This window comes from Berghia stephanieae, chromosome 2, assembly GCF_034508935.2.
Source record: "Berghia stephanieae isolate SIO BIC M18660-M18661 chromosome 2, UCSD_Bste_1.3, whole genome shotgun sequence".
NCBI lineage: Eukaryota > Metazoa > Mollusca > Gastropoda > Nudibranchia > Aeolidiidae > Berghia > Berghia stephanieae.
In genome coordinates this window covers 28,885,532-28,913,458 of record NC_088361.1, presented here as the reverse complement: position 1 = coordinate 28,913,458, position 27,927 = coordinate 28,885,532, and the positions used below count along the sequence as shown (strand labels likewise).

Sequence of the window (27,927 nt, the reverse complement as noted above, 5' to 3'; positions counted from 1 at the left end):
TCTTGCTCACCCCTGCAGAATACCGATTGAGGCGGACATGGGTCATACTTATTTTTCCCCCTTCATCTCCAGGGGGACAGGGTATGCTTCATCGTACACCACTGAGTTTAATGGAGCGAATCAAGCCTGAGACCACCAACATGTTTGAGACAATCGATCCCTGCAGCTGTTGCGACCGCCGCTAGATGTTGACTTTGTTTGAGGCTTGATAGGTTGAGCCCCGGATAAATGGCCAAAGCGGGTGTGGTCGTAGAGCAGCTCTTTGAAGATTTTCCTCAAAATAGAAATGTCTATGATAGGTATAGCATGGAATCCCCTACTCTGTCGTCAGTCAGCGAAAAACATGGCAAACAGACAAAGGTACACCATTTTATTCTTGTTTTTTTCTTCCCCTCAATATATTACTAGCCTAGTGATTAGATAGCTGGGTCTGTTAGTACTTTGCGATAGACTAACGTCATATACAAATGGTAGCAAGCAGTTGCTATTGTCCGTTTCACGCTATAGAAACCGGGATAAATTTTGACTCTATGGGCCTAATGAATGGGACAGCGTGGCTCAGCGATACGGTCTTTGCTTTGTACCCGAAAGTACCGAGTTGGAATACCCGCCGCGCTGTGTGGCCTTGAGCAAGTCACCTCGCCCTAGCTCAATTTGCGGCGCTGCACTGCGGCTGACGCCTGGGTTATTCCAGTCATCCCCTGGAATAAATCTCAGAGACAAATTTCCCGTATGGGATGAATAAAGGGAATTTTATTTATTTTTATTTATTTATTAAAAGCTCTGAAGGACTATACGTTTCATTTGATGCACACTAGAGTTGCCATATGTAAAGTGTTTCCTTCATTTTGTTTTTAAATTCCTTTTATTTCAATTTTACTATCCCATGTTGGTGAAAGAACAATTTGCTCACCCTGTTTGAAACAGTATTTTTACTGCAACATCACGTTATATACAATGTTATCGTTACTATGTCTTAAGGGCATATACAAAGAACATCTGATTTATTTTTAATGTTCTAAATTGATATGCTTGATATACGTTGTTATAGTATCTAATTCAGCATGTTTTCCATGTGTGACCCACAGTGCCAATCAGGTAAAATGTAGGAATGAACTAGATAAAGAAATTGAGTCTTTAAAAAAAACAGAGCATTTATAAAGAGAAATCCTTAATTTTCTCAAAAGGCTAAACACGGAGTCACCAGCCCACAGCACTTAACATGTAAGCCGAGACATAATAAAAGTGATCAAAATAAGGACATCAAAGTTTGTTTTCGTATCTTTCTTTGTTCTTTCTTTTTTTAAGTTAAAGAATAATACTCGTTTTCCTCAATGATGACATCATGTATTTTAACTCAACCCTTACAAGTTGAGCTAAAATCTAAATAGTATATGTGTCAGTGCATGACATAATCAGTCGGAAGGTCAACATTTTGGATTTGCATTTTTTGCATTTTCTGAAAGCAAGTTATGGTCAGATGTTTGGGAAAGGTATCCAACAACGTTTCTCAAATTTCATACTTTTTTCAACTTGACTAGCTGTAAAAAAATATTTAGCAGTCAAATTAAGCTTTGATATTTCCCCAAGATGTACAAAAAGTGTCGATTTAATCATTTATAACAAGAACTCATTTTTGATAAGAATTGACCTTCTAACTAAACTTGGCAATATCTCAGTTCAAACCCGATCACCATCCGACTGATTATGTCATTCACTGTAACATATTATAGTAGTGTCAAGTTTAATCCCGACATATTACCGTTTTGACTTTATTGGTCACATTTAATTTCTCTATCTCTCCACAGGGCAATAGATCTCGTCGTAAGAGCACTGTCGACTCCATTAACAGTCCTGTTACCTCTCACGCCTCCCATGCTGCCAATACCACCACGCCCCAGAGGCATAGCAGAACGTCCGTGGTGCCGTCCATAACGATCTCATCCATGTCCTCCAAGAGCAAGTCCAAGGATCCCAGCGCTGCCTCGTTGGGAGGAAGTCCTATCAAGTTCCCGATTACTTACGATGTGGCCCTTGCGTTATTTAAGTAAGAAAGAGATTTTTTTTGATAGAAGGAAAATGTGACCTACCACTTCAACCTGGTAACATATCGGAATGAAACCGATAACTTAAAAACTTAAGTTAAATATAATAAGAATTTGATTTTTTATAAAATTTTTTTAAAGAATGACATTCTGTCTCCTTTATAAGCCAAATGGGGGTCCCGATATGCTGAGTTGGAATAACATTCACTTCGCAGGCAAATGGATCGTAATGGATCCCGAGTGAAGTCGAGATATTTTTTCTGGTCCACCCACTGTTAGATCTGGCGGAAAGTATGTTACAATAAACCAGCGTCCTATTCAAAGGGTAACAAGGAATTGCTATTGTCCGTTTCAATTATCGATCATTAAAAAGACCCCTAATGTTACCAACAACTCTCAATCTTTAACTTTAAGGCCGTGACAAAATGTTTCCGTCAAAAAGAAAGGGGAAAAAAGTGATAACGCCCTACCGGCAACATAACTTGTCCTACTTGTTGATTAAGTGTTACTATTGGCTTGGGATGCCCTTTAAAACGTTGTGCGCACAGTAAATGGATAATGCGCTATATAAAATATCCTTTATGTATTAAAAACAAATTGTGACCAATCTTCTCAAAACGGTATTATGTCTTGATGAATTTGAAAACGTTTAAGTGTTCACAGTTCATAATCCATTGATAGTTTTGAATCATTGTTAAAGCACCGCCCTTTTACCACTACATTTTCATGATATTGATACGATATTACATACACTGTTGCTATTGATATCATTGTGGTATATGTTTTATATTATATGAAAATTGTAACGTGCATTGAGAATCACATAGTGATGAATATGCGCGATATAAAGGCCATGTATTATTATTATCATTATTATTATCATTAATAGTAGTAATGTTAATCTCACCCACTCTATCAATATATAGGTAGACATACCTACAAGTGAAATTTCAATTTTCTGTGCCTTTTGTATACCGACATGATACTTCATTATAACAACCCTTCTCTTTTTTCTTTCCTATAAAAATACGGTTCAGATAAATAATGATATCTGGCCGATTGATAAAAGTAATGATGTTATATTTTATTCAATGTTACCATTTTGTATTATTACATTCTCTAAGAAATGAGAGAAATGTGTTATAATACGATTTTTAACCGAAATCGGTAAAATATTGACCTTGAGGAAAAGCCTCGTGGACTCGAGTCAATAGATAGTATGCACTTGGCTAAGAAGCTCACAACATGGCCATCCGGAAGTATAACGAACCAACATACAAAACTATGTGTAACCTTGAACTTTTATAGTCTGGTTAATACAGTCTAGTGAGAATACTCATAAACGCGTATGGCAAAAAGCAATAACAAAGAATTGGGATACGTCAACTTCATACTGTCTATAGATAGTATGCGCTTAGCTAAGAAGCTCAAAACATTGCCATCCGGAAGTATAACGGACCAACACACAAAAGTCTGTGTAACCTTAAACTTTTATAGTCTGGTTAAAAAACAATAACAAAGACATGGGTGCCGTCAACTTCATACTATATATATATATATATATATATATATATATATATATATATATATATATATATATATATATATATATAAAATATATATATAATATATATATATATATGTAATATATATAAATATATATATATATATATATATATATATATATATATATATATATATATATATATATATATCTATATATTTATATATTCCCGATATCGGTCCCAAAAAAATCGTATATTCCTTACCTCATCCTGCCAGCAACAAACTCAGCCCGATGGAACGGATTGAGATCCAGAATTTCGAGAGGATCTACTTCATGGGGATAGATTCCAACAAGATCCAAGTTGCGAAGAATGGATCACTGGATCTGTACGATGACGAGGAGGGATTTTACAAGGCCATCCCACATGACCACATTGCCTACCGATATGAAACTGTGGACAAACCCACCCTTGGGAAAGGCACGTTTGCGCAGGTTTGATTATTTGTTACACCAAGTGTTTTGTAAATTTCAATAACTTTATTATCCGAAACAGAGCCATCATTAATACAATTCCCATCTTCGTATGGGTTATTAGCGTGGTCCTCATTTACAAAAACCATACTATAATTGATTCTATGTTTTTTGTAATTATTATTATTATTATTATTATTATTATTATTATTATTATTATTATTATTATTATTATTATTATTATTATTATTATTATTATTATTATTATTATTATTATTATTATTATTATTATTATTGTTATTATTATTATTATCACCATCATCATCATCATCATCATCATCATCATCATCATCATCATCATCATCATCATCATCATCATCATTATTAAGCCTAAGAGGAAACAAGGGTGTATAAACTGTCATGAAATAATTACCTGTTCCAGACAATACCTTACGATGTTTTAACTTTAGGATATTTATTTTAACAGTCTCAGATTACTCTGGCCACTATGTTCTTCCCCGTTTTACTTCTTATTGTCTTGTATTTACTTTCTTCGTATACGGGCCTGGCATTCCTAGTGTAATGTGCCTTGTAGTTTTTGAATGATAATTTCTAGTTGAACTACACAACAGTGATACTTTTGAATTGTCGGAATCCAGTCGACAATACGCTTTATAAAAACCATGCAGAAATGATAGATAATCATACTTTCGTTAAGTCTACATTCTGATTTTGCCTCGGCAAGAATTAAGAAACTGGTGAGGTCCATAGAACTAGGAGGTCCCGATAGCTCAGTTGATAGAACACCGTTCACGTGCAAGGGGACCGAGATCGGTCCCGGGTGCAATCGATATTTGTTCTGACCCCCCTGTCTACGCAGCGTCCCATCTAAAAGGTAGCAAGCAATTGACAATCTCCGTTTCACGTTATAGAAACCGGGATAAATTCCACTCCTTGAGCTTCGAAGGACTACCATGGATGTGGCCTTCCTTGACTCTTATATTTTCTTTTGAGGTTGACGCTTTTGTGACGAAACTGTGCTCTCTGTCGTTTGACTTCAATAAGATTCTTCTTTTAATTATTATATTTTTATTTTATGCTTTTATCCTTTTTTGAAACATTGAATGTGAAAGTATATTATGGAGATAACCATTCAGCAAAGGTATAGCCCGTTTTAGCAACCTTTTCAAATACACAACGGGAATTGACTAGTGTTAAGCTGCACTGTGGCATAACGTGAAAAGAACTATACTTTGCTGCGATTTTGCCCAACGTCTTTTTTACCACATCCTTCAGGTAATAGCTATGTATATATAAAACTGTATGCATTTCTTTTCATATTAAAGGTGGTTTGTGACTTTTACATTTGGATTAAAGAGATATTAATTATATTACAAAAAAGAAATATAATAGTTTGAATTGTTTTCATTTTATCAGGTTTTAGGTTCCGTTTCCGGGCTAAGCGGTTTTCATTGAAAGTGAAAATTTAACAGTAAATATTTTCATTTTTTTAAAAAGCATCAAATCTAGTAAAAGGCAAATACTAATGTATGGTGTTTTGGATAGTTCATATAAAAATATAAATTATTATCTATTAAATTTTTTATTTTCATTGCGGCTGCAGGTTGTCAAGGCGTATGACCACAAGGAAAAGCGTAAAGTCGCCATAAAGATTGTGAGAAATGAGCGCATATATCTGAAGCAGTCACGAGAGGAGCTGAGAATTCTGCAGGTCTTGAGAAAACAGGACGCAGCGGGAACACACAACATGGTCCAGTTTTATGAGTTTTTCATGTACGTGTCATACTCCATCCTGAAATCTAGAAAAATTCAAAAGAAATTCCTTGGGGTTTTTTTTTGTTTATGTAACAGTTGCCACTATCGCTCGATCCATTCCCATAAATGGTAACGCGTAATGATATCAAATTTACAAAAGCAATTTGTGATGTAAGATTGTCAAGCGATTAGACGACAGGCACATTTGAATATTTTATAAAAGTGTCCCTATCAGAAATAACGAAATAAAAACATTTTTAGATGTAGAATAAAAGATTTCTTACACACTTGCGTTTTTTATTAACCCAAACACTGTTCCCAGTGCGCAATTGCAAGTTCGTACCGCGACTAGGAATACGTCAGAAATTTCAACCCCACAAAACAAGAGTGCGAAAATCTTAATTTATTATTTTACTGTCCTATAATGGCATGATCTTAAGTACATATTGTACGCCAAGGCAGCATTTAATAGATTTTTTAAAAGATAACTTATGACTCTTGCTCTTGGTTTAGTCTGACTTCATCTATTTCTTATCCTGATAGGTTTCGAAATCATATGTGCATCACATTCGAGCTACTGGGGATGAACCTGTACCAGGTGTTAAAGAGGAACCAATACAAGGGTTTGGGTTCTGGTAAAATCATGCTGATAGCCCGTGGGACTCTCAAATGCCTGGAACTGTTGTACCGAAGCAGGATCATCCATTGCGATATCAAGCCCGAAAATATCATGTTGAAAAGGAATGGAGACTTCACATCCGTTAAGGTAAGAGTCAAATCCTATAGGGAAAATGCCAATATATTACATGGGTAAACACGAGCAATTATACAGCGTGTTTCGACGGTTTAACAATGCTAAGTACTCAATGTTTCATATGCTTGCACAGCAGGCCACATTTAAAAAAAACAAACAAACAAACAAACAAACAAAGAAAAGAACAAAACGAGCATCCATATAGAGCAATATTCACTAAACGTGTTCAAAGCGCTTTACAAGGCGTCCCTAACCAGCAGCAACACTAGACATATAGGAAGAGACATGACGCCTATGAAGTGATGTTACATTTTTCTTCTAAGACAGAGACAACTCTGTTAACCGCCAGGTACTCATTTTACACCTGAGTATGTTAAGGAACTCTCTCTCTCTGTGACAAAACACCCCCGATCATCCACATACAGAACACTTCAAATAAAATGTATTCATTAATATTTGAGAGTAAAACTATAAGCCTCATTTTTAGGGGCGGAGTTTCTCCCCGATTTTTGTAGCGTAAAACGGACAGTAAAAGAATCTTGTAACCCTTTAGATAGAACATGGATAATGCTCACTTGATTAAGTGCACATCTATAATATACCGCATTTTAATGGTTTCACCACGATCAAAGCACTGTAGTAAAGCACGCTTATAACAGTATGTGTTTTTAAAAAGCGAATGGATAGAAATAGCGAAGCCTATCCGTGTTCCCTTTTTCCACATATCATTATTTCGATGAAAGAAAAAGCTTTTGATTAAAAATAAATATTTTTTATTCCCGGGATATTCTTTCGACGCGTCCTGTACTGAATACGGATTCATGTAAATGCCCACATGTGTCATTCATGGCAAACCTACCCCAAAGATGGCCAATAAGTGGACGACTTATTGCATTTCCTTCCACGCTCGTGGTCCGGATTCGTGCTTTGCAGCATGCTGTCGGCTCCTCGTTTTATCTTGAAGCAAGAAAATTAGCTGCCATTGTTCACTGTCGCCTGTTATTCCATCTCCTTTCGAGATAGCAGCTAAAGAAAATTTCCCATACTATAAAAATAGGCAAAGTTATTAATTGATTAATTTGCTTACAATGTGGCAGTTTTTCTCCATTGGAAAGCGGTTGGGACTTTCTGAAGCCTGGGGTCATGGAAATATTAACAAAAAGTTGAAAATGGAAGGGTTACGGATGTGAACAGTACAGACGTTTCTGGCACAAACCCTTCGTCAGCACAACAATAAACAAATAAAGTAAAATGTATTAGAAATTGTGGCGTCTGTATTCTGTGGTGGTTGGAGTATGAATGAAGAGTTCGCCACGTTGAGCGAACTCTGTGAGCTTTGTCTTCACGGCTCAAGGAGAGATTTCCAAATGGTTGGTACTTTTATTGCCCTTGAGAAAGGCAATGTATAAAATTGACCAATTCAACTGTTGGTGTTTAGGATTAATTGGTTACCTTGACAACAGTTGTGAAGATATTTTATATGGGTTTTTGGGTCAATTTTTTTGTTTTGTTTTGTTTGTTTTTTTTGTTTTTTTTTTTGGGGGGGTGGGGGTTGGCTTTAGCGACACTTTTCGGTCATTTCAGAGCCAGTTAAAAGGAATATGATAGGGAGAAAGTTGTAGATTTAGAGTTAATGTTTTAAAGGTCATTTCAGTGCCAGTAAAAATGAAGAAAATAAGATAGTACTAGATTTATAATTAAAAGCATACAAAATAAAAAAGACAAAGGGCAATGTTACAAATAGGGAATAGATTTAGATTACAAGAGCATACTATCATTGTGCATAGTTTGAGATCACCTAAAAGTCTCATCCAGTCACAAGCACAGGGCCACACTCAAATGCTTACATTATACATTCAAAACAATAAATGTAACAATACATAACAGAGAGGTGATTTGAAAGGAAAAAATATCATCTTCTAAAACCTTAAGTATAAATTTGACTATTTCCCTCTCAGCCAAGGACTCCGACAAGGGAAAGGACTAAACTAAGTAATCGCAATCCAAGACAATGACAAAAGGCAAGTTGGAAAACAGATAGAGGGGTATAGAAGACACAGTAAGTGACTTCCCTGCCCACTATGGGAGATCAGGAACCCCACCCAGAGATCTGGAGTTACAAATTTATACCAATGAAAAAGTAAGACAAAGTAGACTAGTTCAACTAGGGAATCCACGAGCAATCCATCAATGAGGCCTATTTTGACATCTTAAAGTCCCATCAAGGTACAAGCAAAGGGTCAAGCTATGAAGTAGACACTTAAATGCCTACAACTACAATGTATTCAAAACTAAAATTATAATAGTATATTTCAGAGAAATGCTTTAGATTTAGAATGACAAAATATTATCATCTCTCATAAAAGGAACTGTACCATTTGACTGCTTCACTTTAAGCTAAGAATCCGTGTCAGGAATAAGGGGAAAAACGAGCAGAACAAAGAGAGAAAACAACTTGAAAATGATAAAAAGAAGGATATAAGGGACATTAAAAGTTATCTCCCCGCCCATCATGGAAGGTCAGAATACCCCAGCCAATAGTGAAAGTATTACGAGTCAATCAAGGTGCATAACTGGCGAATCGTACTCTAAAAAATAGTAAATCGGTTCCATTTAGCCTTCTGGAGGAATAAAGTTTTTTAAACCGCATAAGCAGTCTAATACTGTTTAAATGCGCTATTACTATTATTTTTTTAATGTGTCATACACCACAGCAGGCAATATAACGCACTCTTTGGGGGTGTGAAAACTTGATTGAAAGATGTTTAGCGTGGAGGCGACAATCATGAAAACCCTCTATTTAATTGGAATGTCGGTTGTTTCCCTTAGTGACAAGAAACTAAAGTATTTAATACCTTAACTTCTTACACTCTAAGAGCACTGGTGATTTATTACTCTTGCAATAAATGGCTACAGAGTCGTGCGCTGCGTTTTGTGTTTGTTTTATTTGTATTTTGTTCTATTTATGTTTTGTTTTGTTTGTGTTTTGTTTCTCATTTTTATTGCATTGCGTTAGTAATGGTGTTGGTAGCGAAAGGGTGAAATGGTTGCATAAAACGTTGTTATTAAAACTCTGATTTTATCTGATCGTTAAAGGAATGGAAAGATCATACAATGATAGGGCTATGTGATCTTGCAGTACGATACTCGCTTTCGGATCGGAAAGTTCTGTGTTCGAGCCTCGCTTGGCGCATAGTCGATTCCTTGGAAAAGGCTCTTAACTCCCATTCTCTCACCGCACTCAGGTGTATAATGACTACAAGGCCGTTAACAGTATTGTCTCTGTCGGAAAAAAATATTATGTAATATCGCCTAACAGGCGTCATGTCTCGTTCTATATGTTTCATGTTGCTGTTGCTCAGGGACTCTTTGTAAAGCGCTTTAAGCTCGTTTAGTGGATATTGCACTATATTTTTATAAAAGCTCAATACAAAGAATAATAAGGGGAGGGGTGGAGGGGAGGACATGTTTCTTGCTTTTCTTTTTATTTTTTATGCAGTACTGCCAATATCAAAGGAGACGAACACAATTTACAGCGGAGTAATATTTTATTTATCTTGTCCATAGCGTCTCTCTCTCTCTCTCTCTCTCTCTCTCTCTCTCTCTCTCTCTCTCTCTCTCCCTCTCTCTCTCTCTCTCTCTCTATATATATATATATATATATATATATATATAAATATATATATATATATATATATATATATATATATATACTTATAAAAACTAAAGCTATGAAATGATAATGCTCAACTTTTTTATTAAATGTGCTATTTATAAAATATTTCAAGTATAATTTTGTTCAACTTCTACAATAATATTGTTTCGAGCATTCGCTCTCTTCGGGAAGTGAAAGTGGAAGAACAGTTCCTGAAGAGAGCGAATGCTCGAAACAATATTGTTGGACAATATTTTGCATTGGTTTGAGAATAATTCCATTACAACATTAAACCCAAAACAATTTGGATTATCAGACTTGTAAAAAGTCCATAATATATTCAAGAAAATTAACATAACATTTTTTAAAAAGGACAAATCATTACAGCCTCAAAATCCTTCCTCAACCTACAACAACGGGAATTAAACCATAGAACGTCACTTTTAACTTCTGTCTCTGTGCACGTCCAGTTAGGACTAACGTCATTGTTTCCCCCTGCCCCTGACCTGCCATTTCGAAACTTTAAAATTCGTAATTTTTAGGAGATGAAAATTGTAGTCGCTATAGTTTTAACTTAAATTTGATTTAAAACAACCATTTATCATGACAATTATTAATGTCACTTTAAAAATCCTAAGACTGGGATCAACTTTCATTTTCTAACGACTTAGAGATGTTCATGAACTTCTGAAGTTGTTTGTAATAGCTGGCAGATCTGGTTTATCCTAATCAGAAGTTTCAGATGTATATTTCACATAGTAGGCGTTGCTACGCAGCAGTTGTCGCACCAAATGTTCACGCTCAGTGAGCTTGTTTTGAAATGTCACAAACCCGTAATCCCATCAAAGATGACCACTTTACACAACGTTGTTCCACCGAGATGGACACGCAAGACCAGGACTGGGATATGAAGGATGACATTTTGTTTACAGACGAATCGCTTATTTTGAAGTTAATTCCAGAGATAAACGAACTCTGTGCTATCGTGTCGAGGTGAACATTGCAAGGACGGAACCTTCATGGAAGTAACAAATCGAGCATATGGATATTAATATAGTGATAATTGAAGGTAGAAAAACTATGCTAATACGAATCAAACAATGACTCAACTCAGAGCTATACATCAGTGATATTCTTGAACCAATGGTCGTCCCGTTTATTCCGAATCAAACAAAACATAATTTGGACTGATATGCCAGCAGAAATAGTCAATCAGCTGACATCATCAATGAGGCAAAGAGTTGTGGCATTGATTAATTCTAATGGCGGACATACAAAATACTGAGCTGCGTCATGAGTACTGATTTCAATTGTGTGCTCGATTTTTCAAAATCGATTTTTAATGATTGGATTTATATATCTGCAACTTTTCAACAGTTTACACACATTCGATAAATCATACGTCCAAAGAAAAATAGTTTTGACTAGTTTCCAAATATGAGTATGTCATTGTATTTGTTCCAACCAGTATTGAACTATTAGAGGAATAAAGCTATCCAGTTTTTTGTAAAAAACTATATAAAATGTATTTTGGTGCATTCGTATTGTGCTTTTTAAAAAGCTTATGTAATCAATTCTGTAAGAAATTCTGAGTAAAATATATGTATGTTCTTTAGATGCTTTCTTCTTTTAGTTTAACGTTTTCACATACTGCATCAACATCTCGAATTATGTTTTTGACACCACAAATGTTTAGTATATTATCTGCCTGCTCTTCTCCTGTAATGAAAGCGCCATGGACACAGGTCATGTATTGTAGAGTAAATGCCTCGCCTGCAAACATCAAACGGGGATTCTGAAAGCATTAAAAATAAGGCATGTATAATGCACAATTCTTTAACTATTTTAATATGGACTAATAGTTACCAATAAATGCGTCCAACGTCCTTTACAAGAGGTTGGAAGTCAAAATCAACGCTTAACATGTTGGACGAGACACTGACGTCTTTAAGGCATCGTACCTGCTCATTTTAGTTTAGAGTAAGTTTTTAAAAATGTGATTAACGAGCTTTTACCAATGAGTTCATGGTTACACAGAGTTTTTTTGTGTTGGTCGGTTATTCTTCCAGATGGCAATGTTGTGAGCTTCTTAGAAAAGCGCATACTATCTATAGATATTATGCGCTTGGCTAAGCAGCCGGAAGCACAATGAACCAACTCACAAAACTATATGTAACCTTGAACTTTTATAGTCTGGATAATACAGTTAAGTGAGAATTACTCATAAACGTGGATGGCAAAAAGCAATAACAAAGACCTGAGTGACGTCAACTTCATACTATCTATAAGGAAACAAAAATATGGACCTCTGCCATATCTAATTTTAAATCAATAGGGAATGGGATTAGCGGAAGAGTAGCGTTTCTTGATTGGACGTCACCGATGGAGAAGTTATTTGTTAACAAACCAACTACAAGCCAAGCTCTCCAAATACAAAATTTATTATTCATATTTCTGTACAAAAATGCATAACGTTGATTGCATTTTTGTACAGAAATATGAATAATAAATTTTGTATTTGGCGCGCTTGGCTTGTAGTTGGTTTGTTTACAAATGACTTCTCCACCGGTGACGTCCAATCAAGGGACGCTACTCTTCCGCTAATCTCATTCCCTATACTGAAAGCAGATTAGAACAACAACAAGAGTTACTTATCTATTTGTAGTAGACTTTAGACTCAAATAAAATAAAACCAAATTGCAACCGATCCGGTACAACTAACAATACAGACTACCTTTTACTTCCACTGAAATGAAAGATCTCCACGTGTCTCTGTCACAGACCAGTTGACGAAGAGACGAAGAGGGGATTGCCTTCTCACTTTCTTTTGCTGTCGGGTGTCTTAGGGAGGAGCAATCTTGAGAATTGCATTATCCTTCATTCGGAAAGCATGCCATGTATTCCTCTATTCTGCCTAATAATCAGGGCTTCAAGTTCTTTTCTCTCCCACCGCTGGATGGCGTGCCTGTTGGAGATTTGCAATGCCAAACGATTTGCCGTATTTTTCTCAAGACTATTTGTGTAGCCGCTGCTTGACATAAATTGATTTGGTCCTGTCACAACGCTTTGACCCTCATAGGATGGTTTAAATAATGCAAATATTGTACACGTTTAACTTGGTTTTAATATAATATTGAAAGTTGATGATTTGTAAACGTTTTGCGTGGAGCTCTTTGTTGAATCATTTTCATAAAATTTACCAGAAGAAAGCGATAAGATCGGACTTGGACTGGCTGAATTTATTTTCAGCAATCAATTCATCATCCCAAACACCGAATTCAAAAAACACTCCATGGTATTATATACGAATTTATCGCCAGACATAAAGACAAGAAGTCAAATTGATAATATGTTAATTAATACAAAAAATATATAGTTATGACATATTCAACTCTAAAGCAAGACGAAAAACAGACCATTACATCCAACAAAAGTTAATAGTTGCAAAGATTAGACTCTGATTAACGACAAACAATTCCGAATCGCAGCCGATCCGGTTGGACTACAACAGCATAGATACCAAGTATCGACATAACCACCGATACGGTACAATTACAACATCATATCTACCAAGAACAAAAGACAAAGCCACAGATCCGATACAACTACAAAATCATATCTACCATATACAGAATCGACAAAGCCACAGATCCGATACAACTACAACATCCTATCTACCATATACAGAATCGACAAAGCCACAGATCCGATAAAACTTACAACATCCTATCTACCAAATACAGAATCGACAAAGACACAGCTCCGATACAACTACAACATCCTATCTACCAAATACAGAATCGACAAAGACACAGCTCCGATACAACTACAACATCCTATCTACCAAATACAGAATCGATAAAGACACAGCTCCGATACAACTACAACATCCTATCTACCAAATACAGAATCGACAAAGACACAGCTCCGATACAACTACAACATCCTATCTACCAAATACAGAATCGACAAAGACACAGCTCCGATACAACTACAACATCCTATCTACCAAATACAGAATTGACAAAGACACAGCTCCGATACAACTACAACATCCTATCTACCAAATACATAATCGACCACGCCACTGGTACAACAGCAACAGCATATGTACCAAATAATGAATTGATAATATAGCCAATAGTTTTGAAACAGACGGTAGAACAAAAAGACGGAAGGACAACATCACAGAATGACTAGAACCTCCAAAACATCATGACAATTTTGGAAAAGGGAAATGGGATGTCAAATAATGATAACTAGTAATTTGGCATGCCGACCTTTTGAGACGGGAAGACGGGTAGGTTGATAGTTTTTATGTTGGACGAGTCAAAGCCTCTCGAGATATAGGAGTAAGCACCTCTGGCATAAGGGTCTTCTTTCCAGTTGATCCTAGGGGAATGAAGGATGAGACAATAAGAGTTATACATTATCATTGTATGCGTTTTCCAACATTTTTATGACTAAGCTCTAAGAGTGTAACAATAACTATTATAAAAAGTATAAAATAAATCAATTATCAATTCCCCTATTTATCCCCAAGGGAAATTGGTCTTTAGGGTATATTCCAAGGGAAGACTGGAATAATCCAGATGTCAGCCACCTAATATTGGTATCATCTTGTGGCTTTCTAAAAAACAATTTATTATCCATCGCCTAAAATACGTATTATCTTGTGGTTTTCTAGTCGCTGAATATTGAATCTCTAATGAAGATTAGGAAGCTTAGCTTGAGTAGCTTTTTCAAAATTGAGAACAATTTATAAAATCCCTAAAAAGTGTACTCAGTCAAATTTATATGTGTGATTATTTAAATTGTAAACCTACTTTTTTCATCCCGACTTTAAACTATTTTGATTTGGCCACAGACCTTTTACTTGGAATATCGCTCGATCGAGAAATCTCGGGTTGAGACATATTGACAAGTTGAGAGTCGCCGATATTCTTCTTCTCCCTATTTTTTAAACTTGTCTTCTCCTCCTCCTCCTCCTCCTCCTCCTCCTCCTCCTCCTCCTCCTCCTCCTCCTCCTCCTCCTCCTCCTCCTCCTCCTCCTCCTCCTCCTCTTTCCTTCTTCTTCTCTTTCCTTCTTCTTCTCTTTCCTTCTTCTTCGCTTTCCTTCTTCTTCTCTTTCCCCATCCCAAACCCTTACCTTAAAATGTCGTCTGGCATGGTGACATCCAAGTCATACAAAACCACCTGCATCAGTTACAAAATAATTGCTTTAACTTCTTGATCATCCAGATCCCGTATTGCATCGAGCTGTAAAATGAACAAATTATTACATGGATTAATGTACATGGGCTAGCTAACAAGTAATGCACATGATCAACAGTATGGCTGGTTACTCTTAAAATCTCGAGAGAGCACATTACTTCTACTCTACATGCGCTTCATTGGCTCCCTGTTCACTACAGTAATTTTTTTTTTAATTTTTTAAAAAACTGAGCTTTACATAGCGCAATATCCACAAAGCGCTTTACAAGGGGTCCCTGGTCAACAGCAACATTTAACATGTAAGACGGGACATGACGCCTGTTACTGTTAGGCGATATTACAATTTTTTGGACAAAGACAACGCTGTTAAAGGCCAGGTACTCATGTTACACCTGGGTACGGTGAGAGAATGTGAGTAAAGAGCCTTTTCCAAGGACTAAACTATGCGCCGAGCGCGAGGCTCGAACCCAGGACCTTTCGATCCGAAAGCGAGTGTCATACCACTAGACCACATAGCCGCACAATAGAGTACAAAATTCTTGTATACATCTATAAATGTATTACTAATGTAGGCCCTTCTTACTTACAAGACATTTTTGAAGTCTATACATCTAGACGTGTCTTAAGATCATCAGATCCCTATTTGATGAAAGAAATAAACGGCATTAATAATTGCCACCAAAAACCTTTTAACTGTAAAAAAATAACTTGAGCTTTTATACAGTGCAATATCCACTAAGCGTGATCAAAGCGATTTACAAATGGTCCCTGACCAACAGCATCACATAACATGCAGAACGAGACACGACGCCTGTTAGGTACAGCTCCACCTGTGCGGAACTCGGTTTTAGAACAAAATCTGCTCATATAGTTCTAACATTTAAGATGCATATTAATTATTTTACAAGGAAATTTTTTGTTGTTGTTTTTGTTTGTTTATTTGTTGTTTAACATATGTGTGGGCCTAGGTGTGTGTGTGTGTGTGTGTGTGTGTATGTGTGTCTGTGTGTATATTTGTGTGTTGGGGGAGGGGGTGCGTTTGATTTAATTGTAACGTGCTGAAGAGCACTTTCAAGTGGATGCTTGGAAATATATTGCTATTATTATTATCATTATTATTATTATTATTATTATTATTATTATTATTATTATTATTATTATTATTATTATTATTATTATTATTATTATTATTATTATTACTAGTAAAAAGCCCGCAATTTCGCGGGGAAAGAACTATTTTCATTCGATACTGTACTCATCATCATTTAATGAGGGCAGATTGGTAAACAACGTTGTCTGTGTAATTTGGTATATCTTCGGTTGATTTTTCTGTTTGGCCCAATAATATATTTAATAATATATTCCCTCAACTAACCCCAAGAAAAAATTAAATCTAGTACCTTTAATTAACCCCAATAGGAAAAACAAACACCCTGGCACTTTAATAATACTTATGACTAACCCTAATAGGAAAAAAAAATCCGATCGCGAGCTAACCCTAATAGAAAAAATCATGACAAATTGAAAAATAAACGCCTGACAAAAGATCAAAGGTGAAAATACAAATTTAAAGAATACTGGGGATGTAGGAGCTTTCGGAATGTCTCCCCTTTACTTAACTTATGGAAAAACAAACTTCCTAGCACCTTTAATAAGACTTATGACTAACCTCTCGAGCTAACCCTAATAGAAAGAAAAAAAAAACAACTCTCGGACTGCTTTGCACTAACTTTCAATATTTAACAAATCAAAATGGAAGCTGAAAATCAAAACAATGGTCAAATTAAGAAATTTTAAACTTTCACAAATCTATCAAGGTTTGTTCTAGAGTTTTTTTAAATACTTCTAGATATAATGACAAATTGAATAAATAAATGCCTGACAAAATATCAACGGTGAAAATACAAATTTAAAGAATACTGGGGATGTAAGAGCTTTCGGAATATCTCCCCTTTGCTTAACTTATGGAAAAACAAACATCCTAGCACCTTTACTAAGACTTATGACTAACGTTAATAGAAAAAGAAATATCCTCGATCTCGAGCTAACCCTAATAGTAAAAAAAGAATCAAAATGGCGACTGAAATACCTTCATGTGATCAAGTGAATAATATCACTATGAATGCCACGATTTGCTGAAAAATGCCAACACCCACACAACACAACGGAAGTAATAATAATACTTGATGTCATAAATAGATGACGCAAATTGACAACTTTTTACAGTGTCAAAATTAGTTGATTTTGGGAGTCAAGTGTCGTCGTTGGTACATATTTTATGATATCTGTTTGACTCAATGAACTTTCAAACTGACTTTAAATTATAAAAGGAAATCAAGTTATCTGTTTATCTATCTCTAAAAAATACATTTCTAATTTTCAAATCTTTTAGTAGAGTTGTGCGCCGTATCAATTTTTTTATTGACTCAAATAAGCACAATATTCTCCACAATGCTATATTTTTTTAAGAAAGGATTATTATTATTATTATTATTATTATTATTATTATTATTATTATTATTATTATTATTATTATTATTATTATTATTCCTATTATTATTATTAAAATAGAAATCAATGAATTTACTATAATTTGCTACTAACTTATAAGCACAAATTTAAGAAAAGGAGCACAAAAAATGAACAGAAAAGCAAACAATACAAGTCATTCAAACATTTTATTGTTTAAAAAAGAAATTCCGAAGGGCGAAAAGTTTCTGAAAGGACAAAATCACACAATAAGTAGGATAATATAATATGTGCATGGCAGAAAGCCATTAGAATGCAAATTGTTTGTTTGTTTTGTTTTTTTTTTTTGGTTTTTATTTTTTGTTTTGGTTTGGGTTTTTTTTGGTGGGGTCTTTTTTGTTTGTTTGTTTGTTTGTTTGTTGTTGTTGTTGTTTTGTTGGGTTTTTTTTTGGCAAGTGGCATACCTGGTGGTCTAACAACCACATTAAATCGTTCCAATTATCGTGTAACCCCTGCTGTTGTGTAAATAATGATAGCACGTCTGACCGGTAATCAGGATGTCTGAGGTCCGCTCCCTTTTCGAAGCAGACTGACTTTTAAAGATTATTTTTTCTTATATTTTTCTCTCTGCTTTGTCTGGCACTTTTTCACACACACCTTTTGAGATCCAAACTTTAGTCTCTTTTCTCAAAACTCCGGTGACATAAGTTCTCCTAGCACAAGGCTCTTCAATTTATTTTTAGGATGTTTATTTAAAATAGTCGGAGACAATCCCAAAGTCAACCGCATTTAGCGGCACAAAGGGACAATTAGGGGAGAAGTGTCTCACTCAAAATACTTATTTAAATCGAGATACTGACCGCGGAATTCGAACTGACATAATACCGGATTCCGCATGTGGGTCACAAATGGTGTTTTGTCAGTCCATGGAGAACTGGATCAAATGCTATGTTTGTTTTGGTTATTGTTATTTTGTTTATGTGCTTGTCTGTTAGTTTTGTTTTATTTTTTGCTTTTTTTTTTTTTGATCTAGTAAGTAAAAATGTTTAGTTTTCTTCCTTCTATCTCAGGTTGGTGATTTCGGATCGAGCTGTTACGAGCAGCAGCAGATTTATCACTACGTTCAGTCTCGATTTTACAGAGCACCGGAGGTGATGCTGGGTCTGAGATACGGGCCGGCAATTGACATGTGGAGTCTGGGTTGCGTGTTAGGTGAACTCTCCAGCGGTTATCCCATCTTTATGGTATGTGTGCATGTAGGTTGTTGGGTTAGTAGGTAGGTAAGTGTAATGTGGTATTTAAGGTGGAGATTAGATTTTAAAATTTTAGAAAAATTTATGTAATCATTCTCCACAACACGCGAGCGTTTCACATAGGTTGTCAGCTCCTGCACTCACAGAATCGCCCTATTAATCAGAATTAAATTATAGAGGTCTGCAAATCCTATGAATTCCCGTAATATATTACATGAATTTATTAACAGCAATGATAATTGGCTCGTTTAGCTGTTTAAGGATATAACTTTCACAATACAAGAAGTAATGAATAAAGAAATTCAAGTCCCACTTATAATTGACTATAAAAGTAAATCAGATTTATTCTGTTTGAAATAGTATGGTACATATTTACATGATTTTAATGTTTATTATTCATCATTGGGCAATAACAAAGGATTTTATTTCGTAGTGGCGAAGTAAGGCAGTTTTCAACTCGACGAAGTTGTTTGTTTGATCCTGGTAGCAGGTTTTGAAAAAGCAGGTATGCCTCTCCAGCCAGGTGCATCGAGAGTTTTAGGGCATATTTCTCCTCATCCAATTGTTAAGCTTGTGCTAGTTCATAGAATCGATCGATAAATAGGTCGATGGTTTCGACTTGTGGCTGGAAGTTTTGCATGGGAAAAGCCAACGTGGCATTCTGGTGTCTCTCTCCATATTTGGCGTAGAACGGCGTTCACTTCCATTATCCGAGGTGTTTGTACCCGTTGTTGCCCTTTATTCTATGGCTATCTCCAGTTCTTTAGGTTTCATATCCTTCTCATTTAGCATTTCCTTTTCTCTCAGTTGATGTCTTTCTCTCTCATTTTCTATCTCTTTTTCTTTCATTTGGTGCCTTTTCTACCTCTTTCTCACTTAATATCATCTCTCTCTCTCTCTCTCTCTCTCTTTCTCTCTCTCTCTCTCTCTCTCTCTCTCTCTCTCTCTCTCTCTCTCTCTCTTAATTCATTATTTCTCTTTTTCGCTGTATATCGGCTTCGATGTCACGCTGGGCATGTCCTTGCACGTGTTGTGCTAATGCTTCGCCTTCTACGCGTAGTTGCAGTTCCTTACCTATCTGCAGGTACTACTTTTGAATTTCTATTCCAGTCGCCATGTTATTAGTAATGAAAGTTTTGATTTTTTTATATTGTTATTTACAAATAAGTGCGAGGCTAACCAGTTTAAATTGCTAATAATGGAGGCCGGGGTGGTGGAACACTGACTACAAAGAAGCGCACAGACAAGAATAGAGTAGAGATAGATAGACTGAAAGGAAAAAGATAATGTTACCAAAGCTAGGTATGTTGAGAGTAACTTAAGTCTCTCCTTACCTGCTATTTTCAGGATCTCCAACAAAACTTCACACCCAACTAACACACAAAAATAATAGATTTTTTATCACTTTGACCGAATAGCGGTAAAGTTCTTGCGAAACATAATTTCTTTAGTAAAACATGCTCTACAGCACAATCATTTTCTTTAAATGCTATGATGTACAAAGAAATTTGAATTAGAAAAGTGTTGGTTGTCTCGTAACGAATGTGACGATTTTCCTGTAGTTGGTAAGGAGAGGGTTAAATAATATTACAAAGAGTAGGATGAATTGTGGTGAGAGAAAGGCAATGATATCATGTAATGAAAGTAAGAAATGCCAAAGTCAAGATAAGCAAAGTTAGAAGAGTGAAGTAAAATACTGAATAAGTAAAGAATAATGCAATGTTTATAACTAATTATTTAAGTGTTATTTAAGTCTCATATATATATATAAATATATATATAAAAAAAAAAATAAAAATAAAAAAAAAACAAATATATATATACATATATATATATATATATATATATATATATATATATATATATATATATATATATATATATATATATATATAATATGATTAGTAAATAACATAAATATATGTGCAATAATTCAAAGTGCAATAAATAAATTATAATGTGGTTTGAGTTGCCCCCAATTAATGTGAATAATTATTTACTTCATTAAACTAATGGGTGGAATATTCAGTCCCCAGAAAGGATTCATTTCAGCTTGATATTTTTTAATGCGAAAGGTCCCGTTTAAATTATATACAATCCAAAGATAATTAATTTATAAGTAATATAATCCCGGGCGAAGCCCCAAATATATGGTATCTGATCTTTAAGTTGGAGATTAAACTTTAGAAAATTTATGTAATTATTCTCCACACCACATGGGCGTTTTACATAGGATGACAGCTCCTGCACTCACAGAATCGCCCAATTGATTAAAATTAAATTAGAGAGTTCTGCAAATCCCATGATTTCCCATTACAGATTACATGAAATTATTAACAGCAATGATTATTGGCTCGTTTAGCTGTTTAAGGATATAACTTTCACAATACAAGAAGTAATGAATAAACAAATTCCAGTCCCACTTATAATTGACTATAAAACTAAATCAGATTTATTCTGTTTGAAATAGTGTGGTATACATTAACATGATTTTAATGTTTATTACTCATCATTGGTTACTAACAAAAGATAAGACAAAACCACAATATTTTTTTGTGATTCATATCTTGGTAACAGCTGAGGTCCTTAGCCAAAATGGCAGTATCTCTGCTTCATGTTGTAGGGGTGCCATTTGATGAAAAGGTGTAAGGTTGGCCAGCTCTTCCTTTAACCAAATAAGGAAGGGATGGAATCTGGTTTGATATAAATATAAACAGGCCGTCACATTTCTCCGTGTTAATCTTATTGGGCCTGCCTTCCGGACTGGAGTGCCCTGAGACAGGGATATATTATATATAATAATCAATATAATATAAAATAATAAACATATATATATATATACATATATTATATATATACATATATATATTATATATATATATATATATATATATATATATATATATATATATATATATATATATATATATATATATAATGCTAACGCCCAGATAGCATGATAGGTACTCTAGCCTCAAGAAGCACCGTTCTGCGCTAGATAAATAAACTAGAGAAATCATGGCTTTAAAAATTATGTTCAAATTACAGGTAGCAAAGTCATAATGATATCATGCACACCAACCTCATATGAATAGAGACCTAAAGTATGCATAAAAAAGCAGTTGATGCAGACTAAAGACTAGAATGAAATTTAAGAAAGATAACTCAATGTAATCCACTCACCACTTATTAATGAATATCACAACACATGATAAAAACACGTCTGTTCTTGACGATATTTTTTGTTGGAGAGGCTGTCTTGCTGTAAGTGGCAGGTTTTATAAGGCTATGAGTCTTTGTTTTGAAGATAGGGTGGTGGGCGCGTCTGCCAGATGTTCGCACTTAATTTTCGTTGTCCGATATTGGCGGAGTTTGAGCGAGTTCTCATAATATAGGTGCGAAGTTTGCGTCTTCGTCACTAGAGGCTTTAATTGTGTGTCCGATGGAAAATGCAATATCGTTATTTCCCCTTGTGACAGTAGGTAGGTAGGTAGATAGGTTGGTAGGAAGGCAGGCAGTGTGATAGGTAGATAGGGAGTCTGGGTTGTGTGCGAGGTGAACTCTCCAGCGGTTATCCCATCAGCGTAGCTCAGCGAGACGGTCTTGCTTCGTACCCGAAAGGTATCGATTTCGAATACCCGCTGCGCTGTGTGGCCTTGAGCACGTCACCTCACCGGATATCAGTTTGTGGCGCTGCACTGCGACTGATGCCTATGTTATTCTAGTCTTTCCTTTGAATAGACCCTTAACCTCAAAATTAAAACCACTAAAACTGTCTGCACCCGATCCCATCTGAACAACCACCATGCAAATCAACGTCTATCAATCCACGTAGCAGACACAACCCTCCCCTATGACCCACACCCCAAATTACATCTGCGTAACCTTTGATAGGTTAATACAAAAAACACATTGAAAACACAGCTAGCAAACTTCGAAAAAGAAAAGGAATAATAAAGAAACATGCCGAAACATCATGGGTAGCTATCCCCCCACCCCCTACCCCCTCCCCCACTCCCCTATCCCCCCCCCCCCCCTGGACACATTGAGGATAATATCAGGGTCACTAAAATTACTCCAACGTAGTGGCTCCCAGTGATGAGCGGAATTGCCCCTCCACCCCTAAGAAGAGAGGAAGCTACCCAGAAGCAACACAACCACTTGGACACCTGTGACACCGACACGCCTCTCAAAGCCCTGCGCGAAAAAGATCCCACAACGCATCGATTGAGATCTAGAAAGCGTTTCTAAGCTTCCAAAGTCGAAAATTTTAACCTAAACGGAGCATTGCACAGAGAATGGAACGGACGAAAACCACGAAGGGTGATCTAATCGACGACCCAACAAAACAACCCTTGCCATGCTTTAGAACACTGACAAGGAAACAGTGGACAACCTGCAACCAAAAATGAGCAAGACATGGCAGAACAGCCAGTAACCTCTATGGATGGGTATATATTACCTCCCCTTCCTACCTCAACTGCGATGCCGTCACCAGGATATGGATCACATGATACTGGATTGCCCCGATACCTCTATCCCAGGGAGATATCTCACGGCACACCAGGCAGAGGAGAGTTTTATAGACTGGATGAAATGTAAATGGTGCTGCTCGAAGCTCGAAGAAATAAATAACAATGTGAAATTGAATGTAAGCTTCAATTTAATATACGAAAATAGATAAAATGGGCGTTTCGGATTTTCCTTTTATCAACATGCAGTTATGAACTCAATTCTTTTCTCTATTGACAACCAATGACATTCCTAAAGAACTTGGGTGATGCTTTCTTTAAGGGGAGTTTTGGTGATGAGCCTGGCAGCTTTATTTTGAATTTTGAAGTCTTTCCGCAAAGGCTTTTGGTGTGTCAATAAATAGAAAAGAATAACGACGAGTGATAAGGGAGTTAATCAGTAATTTTGTTCTTTCAGTACCTAAAAGGTTCCTACCTAATTCTGCTTATGTTTTTAGATGAAAGTGAAGGGTTTGGTCAGTTTTTTTGGTATGATCGTTGAAAGTTAGGAATTCGTCTAAATAAAAACAGAAGTTTGGAACGATGTTTGAATTTTAGATTCCGGCTTCATTTACAAATATAGAATTCACACAACACTCGGTCCCTTTCGGTATCAGTTCTGTTTTGTCAGCATTCAGCTTTAGATCGTTTTCGGTCATCCATGTCTTTAATATCTTGGGTCCAGGTCTCAATTTTGTGCGTTCTTGTTCCAAGCGATATAATAATGATTTAATAATAATAATAATAATAATAATAATAATAATAATAATAATAATAATAATAATAATAATAATAATAATAATAATAATAATATAACAAATTCCATTAAAAAGTGAGTTTTAAATGAGAAAGTTTATGCAGCCAAAAACACCATTTGTTTACCACATTAAGGTCTAAAAGACAGGATATTTAAACAGCTTAGTCATTTAGAACGAAACAATGACCGAGGACTAAATTTGTAACCTGGTTTCTGGCCGATCCCGTCGGAAAAATTTTAAGGAATTACTGAGATTTCGAACCAAATACTCCGACCGCCTGTCCATCTGCCACACCAATTACCCTGCTTTAAAAGGCAATATTCAAACGATTATTTTAGTATTAAAAGTAGAATTGTTTGTTCAAAATGTGCGGTCGATAAGCCATTAAAGACCGTAAAATTATATTATACTGCTGTTACAATAATTACCGAAGTAGAATCAAATCATTTTTGTACATCACACCTGTTCTATAGTCACAAAAATTATTTCGTACACCAACCTTGCAACAATGACCCCAATAGAAATTGGGAATATTTCTCAGTGGTCTAAAAAGACTTACAGTATCGAACTAACACATCCCTTCCAAATTAGTCAGTGGAAAGCAACATCTTCCATGGCTACACCTCAACATTAAAAGGCTTATTGGAAAGAAACAGAGGATATACAATGTAGTCAAAATAACTAGGGATAACCATGAATAGAACTACTTCCGGTTATTTAATAAAAGGGTTCACAATGAGCTATTTCACTATCCAGTCTTGAAATCAAATTTACAGCGTCAGATTCATCCCAAAAATACCCGATTATGACGATTGGTCAGTTATAAGAAACTATCACGTTGAATAAAAGAATGTTTAATTATGTAACTAAAATATTAAGTTAATTCTCCATCCCCAGGGCAGAGATGAGAACGACCAGCTGTCTGCCATTGAGGAAGTGATGGGGGAGATACCACGAGTCATGATGGCCAAGACCAAGCTCAAGGTCAAGGCAACATCAGGCAGAGGTAGTCCGGCCTCCAAGGACTTTTCGTCCATAGTTATCGGAGACGAGCAATTCAGGAACTTCGTTAGACAGGTTCATTTCAAATATTCATCTGTATTTTTTTTTAATTCTGAATTTAACAGGTTTTTTTATTCCGGTCCCCTGGTCAGTGATTAATAAAAGATTAGATTAATTACAAGGATTGGTGGCCTAGGAAACTGTTGATGTTTCTAACCATCTATCGCTTTTTGTCATTGTTCGCCATTAATTTTTTTAATATTTTCAACATTCATTCCCTTTATATGACCTAGTAGAGCCGGTATATACATTCTGCTTCTAACTGAAACTTGTACCTTTCTCCTGTCTCAGTGAGATGCGAGCAAGCCGAATTTCAAATGACGGAATGAAGAAAGACGACACAATGATAGAGCCTTTACTTTCAGTTCTGGCGTCGGCATCAGTGAGCATGCGCGTTGGATGAACCGAAACATTTCAACGCCAAATTTGGTCTTTTTTTCAGGATTGAACAATTTTACTTGTTTAATTAATTGATAAATTTATTAAACAATTCTCACGTAAACCGACAAAAAAAGGTGAAACCAAGGCACTTCCCTGCGACTAGTATGGGACAAGAAATGCGAATGTATTTGTCTTAGAGCAAGTTATTTCAAAAAATGGCATTTTCCCATAATTTTGGTACCGTCATTACAGGTGCCAACGCCCGTGGCCAGGTCAGCACTGACCAATAGCACCAATACCTATTAGTCAGTACTGACCCCCAGGCGCTGGTGCCTGTTCGTCAGTACTGACCAGCAGGTGCCAGCGCCTGGGGGTCAGTACTGACGAATAGCCACTCCGTTCCCAAATTGGGCGGTATAAAGAATAGTCGGTTTAGTATGCAGATATACATAATACACTACAATGATATGTGTTTGTCTTCAATTGACTGGCGATATACGTACCAAAGTTTCAATGTCTTTTTACTTTGTATTGATTCATAGTTCATATCATGTTATTGATCTCTTTGTACTATTCTTTTATCCGATTGCCCCAGATGTTGGAATGGGACCATCACATCCGGCCTTCACCTGCAGAGATGCAAGAACACCCGTGGATCAAAAGCCGAGTGGCATCAGCACAGCCCAAAGTCGGCTCCAGCAAAAGTCACCCTGGGGCAGTGGGCCAAACCAGGCTGCATAGCGGCAAAGCTAGTTTACGGCACTTGTGATAGTTATTTGGATAGAATCAAAAAGATTAATATTCTTCTTTTCATACTAACGATAAAATTAAAAGACGATGGAAATGTAACCAATTTACAAAGCAGTATGCTGGTAGTATGCGTCTACTAAGTTTAAAGGGCTTGTGATCAGTGAGAACTTACTGGGATGTTCAGAAAAGTCGTGTCTCGTCTTCTCATTGGAAATTAAATACAGTGAATTGACAGGACAATGATCAAGCCAGCCAAGTACGTAGCAACAAATATGGAACAAAACTGCATTTCTATTGATGGAGACTACCAATAATCGGGTCCCCAAGTTGTGCCCAACAGTGATCACTATAAATAAGGACAATACACATTAAAACTTTTAAAGGCCTTGATTTTTTCTACCAATGAACAAAAATTACAATCGCAGACACTTCATACAAAACAACAAACCTCGATACTAAGATTCTAGTCATGTATGTATGGGTCCTTGTCATTACATAATTACTCAAGTCACTGGTCGGTGGATTGAAGCAGTTACCAGTCAATAACAAAGGATCTGAAGATTTTGGTAGGCAGGATCGGTGATAGTTTTACTTGACTCTATAACATCAGTTCTCTTTGTCCAGTAATTTAGACATAGAGTTCAAAAATTTATTTGATTTTGATGTCCTTGTCCTTATACTTACTTGTGCATGGAGATGGCAATTTCCCGCTTTTAAGATGTTTCAAAGAAACCCATTATTGGTTTGTTTTTTGTTTTTTGTTTGTTTAAAAAAAAATATATTATTGCTATCATGTTGTTCTGGTAAACAGAGAGGTATAATAATAACCAGAGAATATATGATGATACAATGCCAAAAACAAACCGTATCTAATTGTTATCCTCTCCCAGTGTCTGCTCCCCAATTGACAACTTCCGTATTTTCGAAAGATCTGTTCGGGGAATACAGGGAGACATTTGGCTTATATTATAATATATTATGTTCATATATAGCTCAAAAATATTAATGCGCATTAATCATTTACAAATTTATACAATATATATATATGCATCTTTAGATCTCCAACACATGTTCCCCGTTGTCCACTAGTTCTGATTAATATCATTTGAAAATGAGAAGAATTCAAAGTAGACAACGTTTTAAAGAGGTTTCGTCATTTAAGTTTGAGAACAGCCATTTAGATATTGTTGATTCGTTTAATCAAGTTATTACCAATAAAATTAAGTTTCCTCATAAATGTCGACTCCGGATTTTTTGCGGGTTTTTTAAAAAATATTTGTCAAATCATCTGAATTGATTAAAGAGATAATTAGACTAATAA

General features: G+C 35.7%; 1 protein-coding gene across 1 annotated transcript in view; it reads left to right on the top strand.

The window, feature by feature from the left end:
* The window catches only part of LOC144964655 (dual specificity tyrosine-phosphorylation-regulated kinase 2-like), a 35,011-nt gene extending 7,084 nt beyond the window's left edge, over positions 1-27,927 (top strand). The window contains exons 2-9 of the mRNA XM_078899150.1: positions 73-360; positions 1,809-2,047; positions 3,828-4,044; positions 5,648-5,817; positions 6,343-6,565; positions 18,962-19,135; positions 25,311-25,490; positions 26,452-27,927. Of these exons, the coding sequence (XP_078755276.1) occupies positions 229-360; positions 1,809-2,047; positions 3,828-4,044; positions 5,648-5,817; positions 6,343-6,565; positions 18,962-19,135; positions 25,311-25,490; positions 26,452-26,625 (1,509 nt within the window). The 5' untranslated portion in view covers positions 73-228 and the 3' untranslated portion in view covers positions 26,626-27,927. The remainder of the gene's footprint in view (positions 1-72; positions 361-1,808; positions 2,048-3,827; positions 4,045-5,647; positions 5,818-6,342; positions 6,566-18,961; positions 19,136-25,310; positions 25,491-26,451) is intronic.